This window comes from Nerophis ophidion, linkage group LG07 (genome assembly GCF_033978795.1).
Source record: "Nerophis ophidion isolate RoL-2023_Sa linkage group LG07, RoL_Noph_v1.0, whole genome shotgun sequence".
In the NCBI taxonomy this organism is placed as follows: Eukaryota; Metazoa; Chordata; class Actinopteri; order Syngnathiformes; family Syngnathidae; genus Nerophis; species Nerophis ophidion.
Window position 1 is genome coordinate 39,485,991 of NC_084617.1, and position 14,563 is coordinate 39,500,553.

At 40.3% G+C, this 14,563-nt stretch overlaps 1 protein-coding gene across 1 annotated transcript; it reads right to left on the reverse strand.

The window, feature by feature from the left end:
• Positions 1–587: 587 nt before the first annotated feature.
• areg (amphiregulin) lies at positions 588–10,582 on the reverse strand. The gene is made up of 6 exons (XM_061905009.1): positions 10,446–10,582; positions 7,202–7,351; positions 4,663–4,888; positions 4,361–4,537; positions 1,930–2,058; positions 588–891 (listed from the first exon to the last, which is right to left on the reverse strand). Exons 1-5 carry the CDS (start codon positions 10,480–10,482, stop codon positions 1,968–1,970), a joined length of 681 nt encoding a protein of 226 aa, XP_061760993.1. The 5' UTR covers positions 10,483–10,582; the 3' UTR covers positions 588–891; positions 1,930–1,967.
• Positions 10,583–14,563: the final 3,981 nt, after the last annotated feature.

Consider the following 14,563-nt stretch of genomic DNA (forward strand, 5'->3'; position numbering starts at 1 on the left):
GCATCATTTATTTATTGTCTCTTTATAATATACATACATTTAATATTTATTATATAACATTACCCAAAAGTATGTTTTAATTTTTAAAGGCATGGTACATGTTAAAAAATTGTGCTGTTTTTCTACATCAGAAGTTGCGGTCCTGCTGTGTTTGCATTTGTTTTTAAAAAGACTGATTTGACTTTTTGATTCCAAAATCCCAAACATCGATAATGTTTTATCGAGTTTACGAGTGCTTTGTGTCAGACTATCACAGTGCATGTTGTAAGTCATATTACACCTCAGCGAAATGCAGCCAAACAGTGCCAGCAGCACTCACTCAACCCCAGCCCATGATGCTGCCCCTCCCTATGTGTGCTTAGGCAAGAATGGTAAAACTATCCTTAATGGCTTGTCTGCAGTTGTACATGGATCAAACCCTGACCAAGAAGATATGGAAATTTATGTTGAATTTGTTATTTTGCACAAAAAAAAAAGTAAATAGACGTCCATGTTTTTTTACTGTCTGATGTCAGTACAGCATGTGACAAAAAGGTGGAAGAAAGGGAAACACAGTCAGAGGTAACACTTTATTGTAAAATGGCACTTTTTTTGTCCTTGCAAAGTGAAATGACGACAGTTTGTCTGACCTAAACAATAATATAATATTGTCAAAAAGCAGTGCAATAAATAAAAGCAAAGCTGTCAGTGAAATGAATGCTCAGCATCCCCACATACAGACAATATTAATAATAATAATAATGAACATAATAATAGTGATAAAACAAACACAGAGATAAATAATCACACAAAATAAATTAAAGGCTAACATATTGTGGACATTTTATGCTGCATCTAACGAAGCAATTATTCGATCTTCAACTTCTGGTCGCCCGGAGGAGACGAGGTCGCCTGAGGAGAGAACAAAAAAATGTTAGGAATGAAAGTAAATGTTGTAAACGTATTCAAACCCTGTAAGTCAATTTCTCTCAAAGCTCAATGCAGTCTGTGAAACACCTGCCATGTTTTGTTTTAGTTTCTATTTAAAGCCCTGCTGTGTGTTTACTTGTTAACATCCAAATGTCCTCCAAAAAACACACCATTCATTTCATTTTAGTCAAGTCCTTTACAAAAAGGTAAACGTGCTAAGCTATAGGCTACTAGGAGCTAGGAGCTACACAACATCTAAGCACACAAGCTGGACATACTAAATAATTATTTGGCCAAAATTGCAGAGTAAAACAGCACATTTGTCAATGCAAACAAGTATCAAATAATAATAGTTGCATATTTCTTACACATACAGAGCCTCCAAGGCAGAAGCGTAGAAACATCCAATAACAAACGTGTCCGCATCATACTACTTACGAGCTTACCTTCATGAATTATTGTGACCATATATGTATGTTTATAGTTATGTCCGTGAATATGTGAATGTATATATAAATATATTTTTATATATACAAACATGTATATATATTTATATGTGTGTGTGTGTGTGTGTGTGTGTGTGTGTGTGTGTCTTTGTGTGGGGGCGGGGGGTTATTTAGATATACCGTTGATGTATGTATTTTTATTTATTCATGTTTTATGATTTCTCTGTCTGAAATATTTCAAAAACAAAAAAGTCAAAAATGATAGTGATCACCAAAAAAACAATTACCACTCCACTTCGACTTGAATACATAATAAGTCCATAATAATAAATAGGTTAGTGTTTTTCGTACCTTGCATTGTTCTCAGACTAATTTCAAACCTTTTCTTGCATTCCACATTACAAAATGAAGATTTTTGCTGAAATCGTATTGGATCAATTTTGGCATGGGCCAATATTTAATATTCCAATATTGGTATTGTATCGGAAATGACAAACTTATATCAATCAGGGCAGCTTTAAAGCTCAGACGTGCTTATAATGAAGTATTAATATCAATATTAAATGGAACATACCTGCATGCATTGTTAATATCCCATGTGCATCTACCATATCAGACCACAACATCACTGGCAGGCTTCTGCAGCTTCTGCTGCTCAGAGCAGCTGCCAAGGTAAGACGCCAAGATGCTTTTGGACCTGTAACTACGACAGAAACACAAATACAATCAGTATCATGAAATAAGTTTAAAAAAAAATACAAATAATGCTATAGGTAAACAAGTTTTAGTGTGTGTGAAGTTATTTCTCAACGCAAAACATTTTTACACACATTTGTGTTCTTAAAGTTGTTGTGACAAACAAAAGTTAGTCCTCATCTTTACAATACAATACAATTTAGTACTGTCGTGGTCTCAATTTGGCTTCACGGTGGCAGAGGGGTTAGTCCGAGTTTTTGCCTCAGCGACCGCTGAAGCCGCACACCGCTTGGCCTGTCGGTACCTGTCCGCTGCCTCCGGAGAAGAACCCGAGGGGACTTCGTCTTCAGCTTGACGGCATCCCTCACCGCCGGTGTCCACTAACGGGTCCTAGGATTACCGCCACGACAGGCACCAACTACCTTGTGGCCACAGCTCCAATCAGCCGCCTCGACAATAGAGGTGCGGGACATGGTCCACTTGGACTTAATGTTCAGCACCTTCCTCGTGACATGTTCAAAGTTCTTCCGGAGGTGGGAATTGAAACTCTCACTGTCAGGAGACTCTGCCAGACGTTCCCAGCAGACCCTCGCAATGCGTTTGGGCCTGCCAGGTCTGTCCGGCATCCTCCCCCACCATCGCAGACAGCTCATCACCGTGGGTGATCGGTAGAAAACTCTGCCCCTCTCTTCACCCGAGTGTCCAAAACATCTGGCCGCAAATCCGATGACACAACTACAAAGTCGATGATGGAACTGCGGCCTAGGGTGTCCTGGTGCCAATTGCACATATGGACACCCTTATGTTTGAACATGGTGTTTGTTATGGACAAACTGTGACGGGCACAAAAGTCCCATAACAAAACACCACTCGGGTTCAGATCCGGGCGGCCATTTTTTCCAATCACACCTTTCCAGGTTTCACTGTCGTTGCCAACATGAGCATTGAAGTCCCCCAGTAGGACAAGGGAATAACCTGGGGGAGCACTTTCCAGTACTCCCTCAAGTGTATCCAAAAAGGGTGGGTACTCTGAGCTTCTGCTTGGCACGTAAGCACAAACAACCGTCAGGACCCATCCCTCGACCCGAAGGCAGAGGGAAGCTACCCTCTCGTCCACTGGGTTGAACTCCAACGTGCAGGGTTTGAGCCACTGCATGCATTGCCAGAGTGGAAGAGAGTCCAGCCCCTCTCGAGAGAACTGGCTCCAGAGCCCTTGCTGTGCGTCGAAGTGAGTCCAACTATATCCAGGAGGAACTTCTCCACCTCGCGCACTAGCTCAGGGTCCTTCCCCCCTAGCGAGGTGACATTCCACGTCCCAAGAGCTAACTTATGTAGCCGAGGATCGGACCGCCAGTCCCCTGCCTTCAGCTTCCGCCCAGCTCACAACGCACCCGACTTCAATGGCCCATCCCATGAGTGGTGAGCCCAATGGAGGGGGGAACCATGTTGCCTCTTCGGGCTGTGCCGGGCTGCATGGGGACAGGCCCGGCCACCAGGCGCTCGCCATCGTGCCCCTACTCCAGGCCTGGCTCCAAAGAGGGGTCCCGGTGACCCGCATCCGGGCGAGGGAAATCTGTGTCTCGGTTGGTTTATTTCCATAGAAGTCTTCGAGCTGCTCTTTGTCTGATCCCTCAAAAAGGACCTGTTTGTCTTAGGAGACCCTACCAGGGGGCATGGAAGCCCCTGGACAACATAGCTCCAAGGATCATTGGAACATGCAAACTCCTCTACCACGATAAGGTGCAGCTCAGAGAGGAGAAAATTAAATATAAATATATAAAAAATATATAAAATAAAAATAAAAATAAAAATAATTACATTTAGAAAAAGAATTATTTGCTGTTACGAGCGTACCTCTGATGGCAGCCATAACTGCGATGTAGCCCCTACATAACACCTCTGTCTTAGACCAAGGTCTGCCCTTAGACTTCCATCCTTGTCATATTGGTATTTTAGCCTACATTTGTGGAGAGGCATGTGACGTTTGTATTGACGGTTTCTGTGGCTCTGGACCCATTAAAAACTTAAACTGCATGGACTCTTGCCCCTGTTTGCGCATATGCAGGTTTCTGTTACATATTCCAGGGACGACTGAGCCGTCACGCTCTTCTAGTAAGTGAAACTCTATCATGTTTTATGGCGGTCACGTGTGTGTTTGACTTGTGAAAGTCGGTGCCAGGCACAGGCGGGAGTGTCAGGGTGTGTTGTGTGCTTTCTGCCGTGTCAGCCCTCTTTGATGCCGACTCACAGGAAGTTGCTCTCTCTGGATTTGTCCAGTCAAGTTTGGTGGTTCTTCATGGGCTACTCACTGTGCGTAGGCCATGAGTAGCACGGCACAACAGCTGATGATGGACAGGACCAGGGCGGTGATCACCAACGCCATCTGGGCCCACTCCATGCCGTCGCCACTGCCGTGCTCTGGCCTGGTTTTGATGGTCTCCAGAGTTTGGATCCCGCAGCGCTCCCCGTCGTAACCTTTGATGCAGCTGAGGAAGGATGAATGAACGTGGAAGATGATACAACACAGTCGAGAAAGTGTGTGTGCGTGCGTGCGTGCGTGCGTGCGTGCGTGCGTGCGTGCGTGCGTGCGTGCGTGCGTGTGTGGACTGACATGCACACAGGCTCTTGCAGGCCTTCCATGCGCTGGCAGTAGCCATGGATGCAGAAGCCCAGGTGAGTGGAGGTGCAGGGGTCCTCGGTGGTCTCCAGCGTGGATGTGAGCCCTCGGTTCGAGAAGGTGTGCTCGGCCTTGGAGGCAGTGGTGCTCCTGCTCTTCTGCTTGTTCTTCTTTTTGCCTTTGCCTTTTCTTTTCTTTCTGTCATCTCGGAGAAACTCACCTGAAAGTGGAGGAAAAAGAAAGACATGAATTAACACACTTAAAAACGATCCGGGTGAGGTGACGACTTGTCCCCTGTATGCCGCCTTCCGCCCGATTGTAGCTGAGATAGGCACCAGCGCCCCCCACGACCCCAAAGGGAATAAGCGGTAGAAATGGATGGATGGATGGATGGAAAAACTATCTGGGGACATTTCATTTGAATTATCTTCAAAGCCAAACATAATTTTGTTTTTTGTTTTTTGCAAAATGTTTAACATTTTGACCCTTTTGATGGATTTTATTTATTTATTTTACAAACACCGTTTATAAAATAAAATCAGTCAGTCAAATGTTGGGAAATTGTGTTAGATGTAAATATAAACGGAATACAATGATTTTCAAATCCTTTTCAACCCATATTCAATTGAATGCACTACAAAGACAAGATATTTGATGTTCAAACTCATGGACTTTATTTTTTTTTGCAAATAATAATTAACTTAGAACTTCATGGCTGCAACACGTGCCAAAGTAGTTGGGAAAGGGCATGTTCACCACTGTGTTTCATCCCCTTTTCTTTTAACAACACTCAATAAACCTTTGGGAACTGAGGAGAGACATTTTTAAACATTTTCAGTTGGAATTCTTTCCCATTCTTGTTTTATTTACAGCTTAAGTTGTTCAACAGTCCGGATTCTCCGTTGTGGTATTTTATGCTTCATAATGCGCCACACATTCTCAATGGGAGACAGTTCTGGACTACAGGAAAGTCAGTCTAGTACCCGCACTCTTTTAATATGAAGCCACACTGTTGTAACAAGTGGCTTGGCATTGTCTTGCTGAAATAAGCAAAGTCGTCCATGTTAACGTTGCTTGGATGGCAACATATGTTGCTCCAAAACCTGTATGTACCTTTCAGCATTAATGGTGCCTTCACAGATGTGTAAGTTACCCATGCCTTGGCCATTAGTACACCCCCATACCATCAAAGATGCTGGCTTTTCAACCTTGCACCTAGAACAGTCCTGATGGTTCTTTTCCTCTTTGGTCCAGAGGACACGACGTTCACTGTTACCAAAAAACAATTTGAAATGTGGACTCGTCAGACCACAGAACACTTTTCCACTTTGCATCAGTCCATCTTAGCTGAGCTCAGGCCCAGCGAAGCCGGCGGCTTTTCTGGGTATCGTTGATAAATGACTGGCTTTGCATAGTAGAGTTTTAACTTGCACTTACAGATGTAGCGACAAACTGCAGTTACTGACAGTGGTTTTCTGAACTGCTCCTGAGCCAATGTGGTGGTATCCTTTACACACTGATGTCACTTTCTGATGCAGTACCGCCTGAGGGAACGAAGGTCCGTTGTATCATCGCTTACGTGCAGTGATTTCTCCAGATTCTCTGAACCTTTTGATGGTATTACGGACCATAGATGGTGAAATTCCTAAATTCCTTGCAATAGCCCGTTGAGAAATGTTGTTTTTAAACTGTTTGACAATTTGCTCATGCATTTGTTCACAAAGTGGTAACCTTTTCCCAATCCTTGTTTGTGGATGACTGAGAATTTCACGGAAGCTGCTTTTATACCCACCTATTCCAAATAAGTGTTTGATGAGAATTCCTCAACTTTATCAGTATTTATTGCCACCTTTCCCAACTTCTTTGTCACGTGTTGCTGGCATCAAAATCTTAAGTTAATGATTATTTGCAAAAAAAAAAGTGTTTGAACATCAAATATGTTGTCTTTGTAGCATATTAAACGGAATATGGGTCGAAAATTATTTGCAAATCATTGTATTCCGTTTATATTTACATCTAACACATGTTCCCAACTCATATGGAAACGGAGTTTGTATTTTTCAACCTATCAGGGACATTTGATTTCAATTATTTTCAAAGCCAAACAGGACATAAAAGTCCTTGAAAACAAATATATTTTTAACCAATTGCAGATGTGTTGGCCGTGCGATGAGGTGGCGACTTGTCCAGGGTGTACGCCGCCTTCCGCCCGATTGTATTTGAGATAGGCTCCAGCGCCCCCCGCGACCCCGAAAGGAATAAGCGCTAGGAAATGGATGGATGGATGCAGATCTGTCAAGAATGTACAATACCTCAACTTGAGAGTGTTTTGAGATAAAAGCTGTCTCTCCACGTGTTGTGATGCTTTAAGTTGTAAGCAAACATTAGTCTGCCTTGCAACAAGTAAAGACTGTTGTATATACAACTTATGACATTTTCATAGTACAGACTGACCTCCTCAGTCTTAGGGAGTACAGTCGACTCATACCCCGCCCACTTTTTGCCATATAAAATGAACAAAAAAGAAACTCACTTGCAAGTTCATGTAGGTCAACATCGTCGTCATCGGCGTTACCTATCGAGACCTGGAAGTCTTCCCCGGAAGCCAAAAGCCCGGACACGCTGCCTGGCTCTCCGGAGGATGAGGCCTCGGATGCCTGAGCGCCAATAACACTGTAAAGTACTGGAGGGGGAACACAAGCACACACACACACACACGCACGCACGCACGCACACATACACACACAAGGTGAAAAGAGATCATAAGTATTTGAGATGTGACGTTTGCGAATGAGTTGATTCTTTTGAACGGCTCTTTTTTTTTTGCTTCATTGTTTTGTTATGAATTTGTTAAAAAAAACAAAACTCTTAATATTAAAAGTACCAAATTCTGTACTTTTATAGACATTGACCAAATTCCGATGGTACTATTGGGTATCCATTCACAAAAAATCAAATAGTGCCCTATTTTCAATATCTTTGTTGCACAGGATATCATAATAAACACCGCTCACGTAAACAATCACTCAAGCAGCACTCAGCCAAACTCCCTCTAGGTAATTTTGAGATATTCCACCCCAATAGTGCAAGTATGCCTGGTAGAAAATGCTCCAACATAAAGTAAGGCTTCCAAAATATGCTAGCTTGATGCTAATGTACAATGGATTTGCCCCAGACAGGCTAATATCAGCATTAAAGATTTTACACCTCCAAATTTGGTCATTAAAACTACAACCAAGGTGAATGTTACCATTAAACAGCTGGTGCGTAGTACGCACAATACTTACAGAATTAACACTTTGTAGGGAACAACATGACACGTTCAGCTTCATAGAAAAATGGACTCCCGAGTTAAACAACATACTGTAGATGGCCTACAGCCAGTACTGCCATCTAATGTCTTGGAAGTGCGATTGCATTGCAAATGTGACTAAAATGTAATAATAAAACAAAATGGACAACATAATCAGCTCATTTCTAAATGTTATATTAAAAAATTAAATGCTATTATTGAACAAATAATATTTATGAACACACGATAGTACTGAAAATTAATACTGTATTGGTTCAATTGTGAACAATACCCATCTCTACTTCTACATGAAAAATATTATTGCAATATGCATGTTCTATCATTTGAAACATTTTAGCACACCTTCAGCATGGTAAAAAGTGTTTTTTTTTGCTGTAGTTGCACATCAGTACTGTGTCTAAAATGCCCATGAAAAGTAGTACACGCTTCACAACATGGTAGGAGCACGATGACGTGAATGAATGGTAAATGAGTGTCTCCATAGTGAACCCCCCCTTGTACATGTAAAAACCTCATTTAAAAGGAGGCCTTCAGATTTGATGCTCCAGCCATCAAATGAAGTACAAATGGATCTGAGGTTACCTGAATTCATCACTTTGGGGGAATTTGAGGCCTTTTTTAAGGATGGAGAAGCTGCTTCTTGGGCACTGTACTTGTTTTGAAATTGTTTTGATTGAAACATTTTACATTTTACCTATTGCGTGTTTTTATGTTTAGGTAGCAAGTAGTTTGCACTTTTACTCTGTTTTTTGTTGTTCCATTTCTTTATGAAACCTGTTTTTACTGCCTTCTTGGCCAGGTCAATATTGGAAAATATATTTTATTCTCAACCAGATGAGGCAATTCCTGAAGAAATTGTGTGTGGATACGCCAATGCTGAAGTTGAACTGAAATCCTGGATTTATTTTTAGAATTGTTGAAGTAGAGCACACAATTTTCAAACAATCAATGTTTATTTGTCAATCAATCAATCAATCAATCAATCAATCAATCAATCAATCAATCAATGTTTATTTATATAGCCCTAAATTTATTTATATAGCCCAAAATCACAAGTGTTTCAAAGGCTGCACAAGCCACAACGACATCCGCAGTACAGAGCCCACATAAGGGCAAGGAAAAACTCACCGTTTGGAACCGTTTGAATCAGATGAAAAATGTCAGGGTTGAGGAACTTTGAAGAATGTCCCATTGATTTCAATGGGAATTTCATAAAAAATTGGGAATTTCGGGAGAAGGGGGAATTTTGGGGGAAAATTATAAAAAAAACAAACTTGAATGGTCTGAATGAGTTGAAAGGGTTGGTGTTAGAATTGTTCACATCGTTCGAAAAATGTTGAAGCAGTAATATGTTCAATTGAAAAATGGTATTACGGAATTCCTGGAATTTCGAGAAAAACGGGAATTTATCCAGTTCAATAAACAACTTCATTTTTTGTCCTGATTCAGAGGAATGTTTTGACGGTGGAACGGTTGAAATGCGTTGAAAAATGGAGAAGGAGTAGTTGCCAGAAAAAAGGGTGAAAATAAAGCTTTGGAAAACCAGGAATTCTGGAAAAACCTGGATTTTTTTTTAACTCTGAAAAAAGGTAGTTTGAATTTCCAGGATGGTGAAATGTGCTGAAGGTGGAATGGTTTGAATCGGTTGAAAAATGTGGAAATGGTGGAAATTTGAAAAATTGCCAATTTTTTTTTTATGGTAAAAATGTCCAGGAAAACCTGAAATTCTGGTAAATCTGGGAATTTGGGAAAAGCCAGCTATTCCCAAATAGGCTGAACAGTTTGAATTTGGAACGGTTTGAATCGGGTGAAAAATGTGGAAAGTAAAGCGCACCAAAATCTGGAGAAGAAGAAGATGTAGTTGAAGAAGTTCAATAAATAGATGAATTTTGGTGTGGAAAACCATATGTGCGAATGATTTGGAGCATTCACACAAAGAGTTTTTTACCAGGTTGAATAAAGGGAAATGAAAATTTTAAAATAAGGCGATCTGCACCAGTCTTTTTAGATCACACACAACACGCCCACTATTTTATAGCTTGCACACGGAGGCCAGATGTATTCTAGATGGATTTTTTTTTAGGCTATTTTTCTTTTTTTCTGTTCATTTGGTTGTTCTTGTGCGGAAAATTTCCAGTGAAGTCGATTTTCATGGAGGTTATTTGTAACTTTTTGTTTTGTGTCTTAAAAAATAAATAAATAAATAAATTTAAAAAAATCAAACGATCCAGTCTTTTGGACGACTCTTTAAAAGGAATGGCTCTTCAAGAGAGCCATGAATTTAATAAATATTAAAATGTCATGAATGGTGATTAAGTTGCATGTTCACATTTTTACAGAGGCTTGCCAAAAAAAGTGCTCCACATGAAAAGATTCCCTGTTCGAGGCCGTCGCTCTCCTCTGTATGATAAAACAAAATATTGCTAACGTTTTGATATTTGTAGCAGGAAGTGGGAAGACTTACCGATGCAGAGGAGGCAGGTGAGGATGAAGGTGTTCATATCCCAGGAGGAGCGTGTGGAAGTGTGTGTGTGTGTGTGTGTGTGTGTGTTGTGTGTGTGTTAGACTGACAAGTGTGTGTGCGTGGAAGAGACTGTGCTGCGCTCTCTTTGACCTATGCCGGGTGCACCCTTTATATGCCTGCCTGTGCAAAGGTGTGTGTGTGTGTGTGTGTGTGTGTGTGTGTGTGTGTGTGTGTGTGTGTGTGTGTGTGTGTGTGTGTGTGTGTGTGTGTGTGTGTGTGTGTGTGTGTGTGTGTGTGTGTGTGTGTGTGTGTAATGATTATCTCAGCCTAAGGCATCCGCAGTCATGCCGATGTGTCTGTGTGGGAATTGTTTAGCGGTGAAAATGACATTATTCTAACTTGCATCCCACCGCCATAAAAACACTCCTTGTACTTCCCTGTTTAATTGTAATGACTTCCCCTTTCCCTATATGGTCATGTGTTGATTCCGGCCGCCATACTTGCCAACCTAGTGTTTCGTGTTTCATGTATATATATATATATATATATATATATATATATATATATATATATATATATATAGGTTGATATATATATATATATATATATATATATAGGAAATACTTGACTTTCAGTGAATTCTAGCTATATATATATATATATATATATATATATATATATATATATAGCTATATATATATATATATATATAAATAAAAGAAATACATGAATTTCAGTGTTCATTTATTTACACAGGGCTTCACGGTGGGAGAGGGGTTAGTGCGTCTGCCTCACAATAAGAAGGTCCTGCAGTCCTGGGTTCAATCCCAGGCTCGGGATCTTTCTGTGTGGAGTTTGCATGTTCTCCCCGTGAATGCGTGGGTTCCCTCTGGGTACTACGGTTTCCTCCCACTTCCAAAGACATGCACCTGGGGATAGGTTGATTGGCAACACTAAATTGGCCCTCGTGTCTGAATGTGAGTGTGAATGTTGTCTGTCTATCTGTGTTGGCCCTGTGATGAGGTGGCGACTTGTCTAGGGTGTACCCCGCCTTCCGCCCGATTGTAGCTGAGCTAGGCGCCAACGCCCCCCGCGACCCCAAAAGGGAATAAGCGGTAGAAAATGGATGGATTTATTTACAAATTTACACACACATAACACTCATTCAGTCATTGTTGAGTTAAGGGTTGAATTGTCCATCCTTGTTCTATTCTCTGTCACTATTTTTCTAACCATGCTGAAAACCCTCTCTAATGGTGCATTGCTGTGTGGCACACACAAATGTGCTTTCATCAAATGCGCTAGAGTCTGGAATCTTCCATCTCTCCCTAGCATGGCCCAAAACCGGTCAATCTTTGCTTCCTGAGGAAGATCTTCACTGCCAAGCACTTGACTGATTGATTGATTGAAACTTGTATTAGTATATTGCACAGTTCAATACATATTCCGTACAACTGACCACTAAATGGTAACACCAGAATAAGTTTTTCAACTTGTTTAAGTCGGGGTCCACGTAAATCAATTCATGGTAGTCCACTACTTCTTCCCGGAGGCTATTCAGGTCCAATCACAGCTGCGGCTTGGAAGTTACAAGCATATTTCTTCATCTTACTCGTCGTCGGCGTCGCCACGGCTGTATCTTCCTCGTTCTTCTGCTTTGTCTCCTTGTTGTGTGCTCTGTTGTGCACTGCACTCTCTAAAAGCCGTAGATGTTATTGTCACATATGCATGTACAGTAGATGGGAGTATTGTCCTGTTTAAGAGTGTCACAACATTGCTGTTTACGGCAGACGAACTGCTTTACAGTAGACAAAAACGTGACTGCTGTTGTTGTGTGTTGTTAACGCGCTGGGAGGACGTTAACAAAACTGACTAATAAACCCACATAAGAAACCAAAAACTCGCCCTAGATCATTCTACAGTTATAACGTCATTGGGCAGACACGCTGTTTATATAATGTGGGAAAGCGGACGTGAAAACAAGCTGTCCTCAATCAGGTCCACATGGAGCTGGAGGGTGCGGCCCTGCCTGAATTTATTTTACAAAGTAGCAGAGGTGGGACCAATTCATTGTTTTGCAAGTCACAAGTAAGTCTCAAGTCTTTGACCTCAAGTCTCGAGTCAAGTCCTGAGTCAATACAGGCAAGTCCGAGTCAAGTCCAAAGTCAATACTGGAAAGTCTCAATTCAAGTCCCAAGTACTGCATTTTGGGTTTCGAGTCATTTCAAGTCTTTTTAACCACAGACTAATATATGTACACGATTGTGTATGCTTTTAAAACGCTGTATGTATTTATTATAAAAAAAAACAGTAATGACATTGCACTTCATAATAGCACTATTAACCAGTTATTCTAACCATTTAACTCATTCCTTTGCAGTATAAACACATTTGAAAAAACAAGTGCAACTGTAATTATTTGCACAAAAGTGTTAACATTGTATTTCCATGGAATATTGCATTGTAACTAGTTCCACAGCAGTTTATATCATGTTTTTACCTTATCTCATTGATCTCATCTCATACTGTATGTGTTTATGTGTGCATACACATGAAAAACAACAAATACATGAACATAACAATGAACAGTGCTGTACTTGTTAGATGTCAGGGCTCTATGGGATATGTACACATATTCTTAATATAGTATACATTTTAACTGACCTTTATTTGACTATGTTTGTCTTTTTGTAGGTGGATAAAATATGCGGTGCTGCTGACCGCCGTCTAACGTTACGTTACTGTGTGTGATACATTCACTAACGTAACGTTATGTGTAGGTACCTCATGCAACCCTGCTTAGAAAAAATATCACTTGACAAAAAGTATGAATAAGGTAGCAAACTGCAGTGGACGCAACAGATTGCCGTGTTTGCAATGACGTTATAATCATAGACATCTTATAAGTAGACGCAGAATTGGCTGCTGTGACGCAAGCAATTTGGCCGCCATCTTGAAGTCGTGATGAGGAGCCGGCAAGCAGCCTAAACTGACAGTTGACAGGTAGAAAACAAAGATGCTGGGCTGGTATTCAGCGTTTTCCTGCTCAATTGAGCGGACTGTTGAAAATAGGAATTGGAGGATTACTTTTCCCAAGTAAGATTTAACATTAACATACTATTGGTTGTATTTTGTGAAAAGAATATTACCACAGAGTTAAGCAGGAGCAAAGAACTACAATATTTGTATGTGAAAATCACAAAGAAATCTTCTGGGGGATTATGACCCCCCTACAGGTATTTGGTTTACAAACTTTCAGGCCCACCTAAAACCAAATTCACCAGCCGCCATTGATTATGATGCATTCTCATTTTATTGTAACCACAGATAAGTGTTTAAGTAACAATATTCAAATACTAACTTTGTTGAGTAAAACAGAATTTTGTTTTATTCTGAATCCAGTGAAACAAATTGGTGGTTTTAGCTGAAATAAAGACTTTCAGGTGTTTATATATTGTTCACTCACTGTAAACATGATCATTTAAAGGAAGAATGTAATAGAAAATATCAATACAAAGTGTCAAGACAGAATAAACTCTCTGCTGTTGCAGCAACAGAGATAAAGTCTATATCAGTGGTTCTCAACCTTTTTTCAGTGATGTACCCCCTGTGAACATGTTTTTAATTCAAGAACCCCCTAATCAGAGCAAAGCATTGTTGGTTGAAAAAAGAGATAAAGAAGTAAAATACAGCACTATGTCATCAGTTTCTGATTTATTAAACTGTATAACAGTGCAAAATATTGCACAATTGTAGTGGTCTTTCTTGAACTATTTGAAAAAAAAAGATGTAAATATAACTAAAAACTTGTTGAAAAATAAACAAGTGATTCAATTATAAATAAAGATTTCTACACATAGAAGTAATCATCAACTTAAAGTGACCTGTCTGGGGATTGTAATAGAGATCCATCTGGATTCATCAACTTCATTCTAAACATTTCTTCCCAAAAAATAAATCTTTAGCGTCAATATTAATGGAACATGTCCACAAAAAATCTAGCTGTCAACACTGAATATTGCATTGTTGCATTTCTTTTCACAGTTTATGCATTTACATTCATATATTGTTGAAGTATTTTTCAATAAATATATTTATAAAGGATTTTGAATTGTTGC

What these genes read in the sequence shown, in the direction of transcription:
- areg (XM_061905009.1), bottom strand. Translation starts at nt 10,482, where the DNA reads ATGAACACCTTCATCCTCACCTGCCTCCTCTGCATCG. An exon ending in TGACCTACATGAACTTGCAA is followed by an intron (nt 4,889 to 7,201) that starts GTGAGTTTCTTT and finishes CTCCACTTTCAG; the next exon opens with GTGAGTTTCTCCGAGATGAC. An exon ending in CTGCAAGAGCCTGTGTGCAT is followed by an intron (nt 4,538 to 4,662) that starts GTCAGTCCACAC and finishes ATCCTTCCTCAG; the next exon opens with CTGCATCAAAGGTTACGACG.